This window comes from Sus scrofa, chromosome 1 (assembly GCF_054392235.1).
Source record: "Sus scrofa isolate SSC_HxYL_T2T_F1_AM1 chromosome 1, Sscrofa_HxYL_maternal_Yorkshire_Landrace_v2.0, whole genome shotgun sequence".
NCBI classification, from domain to species: Eukaryota; Metazoa; Chordata; class Mammalia; order Artiodactyla; family Suidae; genus Sus; species Sus scrofa.
The window spans coordinates 99,761,492-99,767,973 of record NC_139383.1 but is presented as its reverse complement, the minus strand read 5'-3'; the positions used below and the strand labels follow the sequence as shown (position 1 = coordinate 99,767,973).

The 6,482-nt window shown below is 35.4% G+C and overlaps 1 protein-coding gene across 1 annotated transcript; it reads left to right on the top strand.

Annotated features, from left to right (window-relative positions):
• The first annotated feature begins 5,280 nt into the window (after positions 1–5,280).
• On the top strand, positions 5,281–6,225 carry LOC110258877 (olfactory receptor 5F1-like). Its single transcript, XM_021082122.2, has one exon. The coding sequence runs from the start codon at positions 5,281–5,283 to the stop codon at positions 6,223–6,225; it is 945 nt and encodes a 314-aa protein (XP_020937781.2).
• Positions 6,226–6,482: the final 257 nt, after the last annotated feature.

Genomic DNA, 6,482 nt, shown 5'->3' with positions numbered 1-6,482 from the left:
TTATAAGTCAGGAGAAAGAATTGAATGTTGAATAAGTCAGGGATGAAAAGATAAAGACAAATAGACCAGAGATATTCTCATCCTTGTCTCCTCAGCCTCATACTGGTGATTTGGTCTTGATGAGTCCCTTATACTAATTGCAATGCACACTTATGTTTTACTACACTAATATAAATCCATCTTAAATCCATAGAAAGAAAGCATCAATGATACTTATTTTACAGGTGAGTAAAATGACTCATTAAAACATATGATATTACAGGGCACTATATCCAATCACTTGTGATAGAACATGATGGAAGATAATAAGAAAAAGAATATGTGTTTGTATATATATGTGTGTGTATGTATATATATATATGTATATATGTATATATGACTGGCTTACTTTGCTGTACAGCAGAAATTGACAGAACATTGTAAATCAACTGTGCTTTAATAAAAAAATGAAAGAACATGATATCATGTAGATGTGAAATCTAGTTAAAAATGACACAAAAGAATGTATTCATAAGATAGAAACAGATTCGAAGATTTCAGAATCAAATTTAAGGCTACCAAAGTAGAAAGGTGAGGGGCAGAGATAAATTAGTTTAGGATTAACACATACACATTACTACATATAAAATAGATAACTAATAAGGATCTATTGTGTAGAACAGGGAAATCTACTCAATATTCTCTAAGAATCTACCTAGGGAAAATAATCTGAAAAAGAATGGATATATGTGTATGTGTCACTGATTCACTTTGCTATACACCTGAAACTAACACAACATTGTTGGTCAACTACACTCCATTAAAATTTAATCAGTGATTGGTCTAAAAGTGGCAGAAACAAGCTTGAAACCTGGACTGTCACACTCTGACCTACTATTCTGCTTTTGGACATAGTAATGGGTCAGAACAGCATGTATACTAAGGTTAAGTGATTCATCCAGGCTCATTGTTTAAGTCCTTTTTTAGCAACTACAAAATATAGAAAATGTGTAACTCAGATTTTATATTTTACACATATCAGTTTTTATCCAATACCAGTTACCAATTTTTTTGCATTGGTATGTAAAGTAGATTTTCATGAATATTTGGTGTGGGATAAAAGGAGATATTTACATACTTCATCCCCTTGAAGACTAATTTTTAAATCCTCGAGTGATTTATCTGTCCACTCAAATTTCTATTTTCCTTGATATTTTTAAGTTTGTACTGATTTTCTCCAAGAAAGTGCTTAAAGTCCTTTGTATCTTTTCCCTTGAAATATACAAGCACCCAAAGTATTCAAACCAATTAATTCTAGGATTAATGTTAAACCTTAAAACTTGTATTTCTAGCCTCTTTGGAGCACTGATTATAAAGGTAATAGGGAAAGATCCTTTTCAGTAGGCAGTAAAATGTATAATTTAAAAATAAAAACATGTGGTACATATATACAATGGAATATTACTCAGTCATGATAAGCAGGAAATAATGCCATTTGCAGCAACATGGATAGACCTAGAAATTATCATACTAAATGAAGGAGTACCTGTTGTGGCTCACTGGAAACAAACCCTACAAGTATCTATGAGGATGCAGGCTCAATCCCTGGCCTCACTCAGAGGGTTAAGGATCCAGCATTGCCATGAAGTATGGTGTAGGTCATAGATGCAGCTTGGATCCCACATTGCTGTGGCTGTGGCATAGGCTAGCAGGTGTATCTCTGATTTGACCACTAACCTGGGAACTCCCATATGTTGTGGTTGCAGCCCTAAAAAGAAAAAAAAAGAAAGAATTTATTGTATTAAGTAAAGTAAGTCAGAGACAAATATCATATGAGATCACTAATACATGGAATATAATAGAAATGATACAATAGAACTTACAAAACAGAAAAAACTCAAAGATTTTGAAACAAAATTATGTTTACCAAGGTGGAAAAATGGTGAGGGATGTATAAGTTAGAGGCCTGGGATTGATATATACATACTACCATATAGAGAATAGACAGAGGACCTACCACATAGCACAGAAAAATTTACTCAGTACTGTGTGGTAACCTATATGGAAAAGAATCTGAAAAGAAATGGATACACACACACACACACACACACACACACATACACATATGTGTATAACAGATTTACTTTGCTGTATGCCTGAAATAAATACAACTTCACAAGTTGTATTCCAATAAATTCAAAAAAATAAATAACAAAATCTCATAGTGCTTATGCAGGGAGGATGAAAGTTAAAGTGCATGAAATCTCTGATAAATTTCAGATCATAGGTTAATATGTGAGTGTGCCAATATTATATTTTGGGTGTAGGCAATTTGATAGTCTATTCCCTTGATGAGATACTAATAGGAGTTTATATTATTGAGGATTTCTATACACCAAGCTTTTTGCATAGAACTTGGCATACATTGTTTTGTTTAATTTTTATGACAACCCAGAAGTTTGATATAATTAGCCCAATTTTATTCATGAGGACAGTGAGGCACAAGAAATTAAGTCATTCTGCAATTACAGTTAAAAGCCTTGGTTTTAGTTAGTTCTTGATGATGACCTGAAACATCACATAAGCTCATACTTGTCTTAAATTGTTTAGTTAACTCTCATACTTTAGAAAAAAATATTACATAGTTGATAATCATCAAGCAGGGAGTAGTTTTCCATGGCATGAAGACAGGGTCTTTACAAGTCAAGCTTTTAAGGACTGCCTTCCATGAATTTGCAGAATCTATCATTAGGTACAGGGGCATTATATCTATTCTGATGACTGGAAAATTGAATTTTATAGAAGATAACACAAGCATGTGCATTCATTTACAAAAATATACGTGTGACTCTATGTAATAATCTAAGTGATACGTAATAATCTGACTAAGATAAAATGGCATTCAACAGGAAAATAAGTTATCTGGGTATTAATTCTTCAGGCTCAAAATTATATTCAGTTTTTAAAATGTTAATAAAACACAAACTTCAATTAAATACAGTTTAGAGAACAGAAAAGGGGGACCTCTCATGCTTATGACTATAGCAAAGCCCAACAGGAAGAAAAAGGACTCCTCTCCTTTCCTGCAAAGGATGCAGCCAGTGAAAGTCATGGACTTTTTGCTTACTAGAGTCCTCTGAAAGTTCACTTCCTTTCTATGAAAGAGCACTCTTTCCCCTGGCTTGTGGGAACTTCCAGGTGGCTTGCCATGGTTGCAGACACTACACTGCAATTCTCTGCTGAGTCCTAATAAACTCATTTTTGCTGGAGAACTGCCGGACAGTCTCTTAATATTAGGTCAACAGAGTCTATTCTAACAACTCCTAACAATTTGTGTATGGCAAATTCAGTTAATAGCTTTAAAATTTCCTTTTCTCTTCTGCAAAATATGTAAAATAAAAATGTCAGTCTCAAAGACTGGTGTAGAAGATTGAGAATTTAAATGGGAAATGATGGATTATGAGATCATAATATAAATACAGACTCTCTGTGCATATGGACTCAGTATTTGACATGGAAATTCTGGAGTTTCATCTCCTTGTAAGATAAAAATCACAGACAATTCAACCAGCATAGTTCTGAAATAATAATAAAAAAACAGGTTTTCTTACAGATTGTCTTATTTGCTCAAGATATCATATTTCTTTAAACGACAGATGTAGTTAGCATCCCCTTCTCATTTATTTCACCCTGGATCAGAGCTTGATTGGACATTGAATTTACCCAGACAAGGGAGGGATACACACACACACACACACACATACACACACACACACACACACACAACACATGCACAGGAGAATAATAACCTGGTAGGGAGCCTTTGTTACTTTTTGGAATAAGATAAAACTACAAAGAAAGATGCAAGCAAATAGCCAATTGAAATTTTTTTTTAACTTTTGCCCCAAATTTTAAAGTAGCACAGAGACCAGGAACTGCTTTTTTTATTACTCAATGGATTTTATTACATTCATAGTTGTAAAACAATCATCACAACTAAATTTTAGAGCATTTCCATCCCAGACCCTCAGTGCATCCACGTCCCCCCCCAACCCGTTTCATTTGGATACAAATCCCACTTAATGCTTGATTCAGTTTAATGCCTGTGATTATAACTTGTTTCCTTTTGAGACTGGAGTTTCCATCTTTAGAGAATTGACTTCAATTAAAACCTATAATCTAGTCCCCACGGTTTCCCAATCCTCTTTGAGGAAAACAAGATAAAAGGGCAGCAGTGTGTATTTACTCAGAAGATGTCTCAAATTTTTATGAAGAGCTATTTCAATTTTTCGGTATTTCATTGGAAAGAGGAAACATTTCTTCTCTTTTACTTTTATGCCTCAATGAGTTATTAGTGATTCTCATAAAAAGAAAAATAAAAGGCTATACAAGTAAGACCCTGGGAGGAAGTTTTGAGTATCTGGTGCTGCCATTCACTTGGACAGGTACAGTGGCTGCTACTGCTACTGTGACATTAATTTGACAGTTTATTTTGTCCTGAAAAAGGTTGTTGGGGCCGCTGCTAGAAACACTACAAAAATATACTGAAAAACATGATGGATGTCAATGTATTTGTTATCTGAAGCTGGCTATTTTTTCTGCTTTTGATTTTGGGGTGGCAATACATGGATTTTGGAGTTGAGGGACATATGGAGTGGCCTTGAGGAGGAAAAGAAAAGCTGCATTTGAGGTAAACAGACATACCTGTTGATAGAAAGAGAGAAACTTCATCGAGAATAGTTCTGGACTTTGCATTTTGGATGTGGACTAGAAGAGAAAGACTAGGACATATACATTGCATTTGCAGACACTGAAGGGAAATATGTGGACTTACATCATTATTTGAGAGTCCTACAAACCAGATTCAATACAGACAGTTACTTAATAAATCCCAATGCTTATTCATTTGTCACTAATTTAACTCATATCAGTCACTCTATTTACCACACCATAGTATCCTAGTGTTTTTTTCAATATGCCATTAACCTCATTAACATTTCTACTATTTCTCATAAATTCAGACAGTGAGAAATATTGGAACACATGTAATGCATTTTTGGACAATGAGATGGGCTATGAGAACTTAGACCAGAGATTTGGGAGTCTTACAATGCAGATACAAATTCCTCATATATTCCAATCCACTAATTTTCTTCTTGTCACTCTATTTACTATACGTATTATCCAAGTTTTTTTGTCATGTATGAATAAACTTATCAACATTTCTACTGATTCCTGTGCGCTTTGCAGAGGGAAATATTTACATTTAATTTAAGGTTACGTGCACTCTAATTGTGATAAATGGCCAGAAAAAATCATACTTTGCTGACTGAGTTCGTCCTGTTGGGGTTAGCAGACACACTGGAGCAACAGATTACCCTCTTTATGCTTTTTTTGGTGATGTACACACTTACAGTCTTGGGGAATGTTGGAATGATCCTCTTAATCAGGATGGAGGCCCGACTTCACACACCCATGTACTTCTTCCTGGCTGTCCTATCTTTTGCAGACGTTAGTTATTCATCCACCATCACTCCAAAGATGCTGGTAGACCTATTATCAGAAAAGAAAACCATCTCCTTTGCCGGCTGCTTCCTGCAGATGTACTTCTTTATAACCTTTGCCACAACGGAATGCATCCTTTTTGGGTTAATGGCCTATGACCGTTATGTGGCCATATGCAACCCTCTGCTTTACTCCTTGATCATGTCCAGGACCGTCTGCCTAAAAATGGCAGCAGGGGCTCTTACAGCAGGACTGTTGAACGCCACGGTCCACACAGGTTATATAAGCAGTTTGCCATTCTGCAGGTCCAATGTCATCCATCACTTCTTCTGTGAGTGCCCTCCACTTTTTAAGCTCTCATGTTCGGACACACACCTGTATGAAGTCATTGTGTCCACTATTACTGGTGTGAATACAGTTGGGACTCTGCTGGTGATCCTCACCTCCTACTCCTACATTCTCTTCTCCATCTTTCGTATGCATTCAGGGGAGGGGAGGCACAAAGCATTCTCAACCTGTGCCTCCCACCTGACAGCTATTATTCTGTTTTATTCCACTGGCATCTATAATTATCTGAGACCTACTTCCAGCTACTCCCTGAATCAGGACAAAGTGACTTCTGTGTTCTACACAGTGGTGATCCCCATGCTGAACCCTCTGATCTACAGCCTCAGGAATAAGGAAGTAAAGAAGGCTCTATGGAATGGAATTACTAGGAAGAGTGTCCCTTCATTCCTATGATTGTTGGCTTAATTTTCTTAACTAAATAGTGTATTTAATGAATTTAGTGAAATTTTAAATGGTAGGTCATATTTCAGGTAGAATGTGTTAGGATATTTTCTGAGTAATCATGCTCTGATATTACTCAAGAATATGTAATTAGGTAGAAATTATCAAGTTTATGTTAGAACATCAACCTTTTATCCAATCATTCGCTATTTCCATTAGTTTCTCAAAAATAGAGTTTATTTTTTAATCAATCATAGTTAGGGAGATAA

Bases quoted from the DNA above. Each gene is read 5' to 3' on its own strand.
- LOC110258877 (XM_021082122.2), top strand. From the start codon at position 5,281: ATGGCCAGAAAAAATCATACTTTGCTGACTGAGTTCGTCCTGTTGGGG.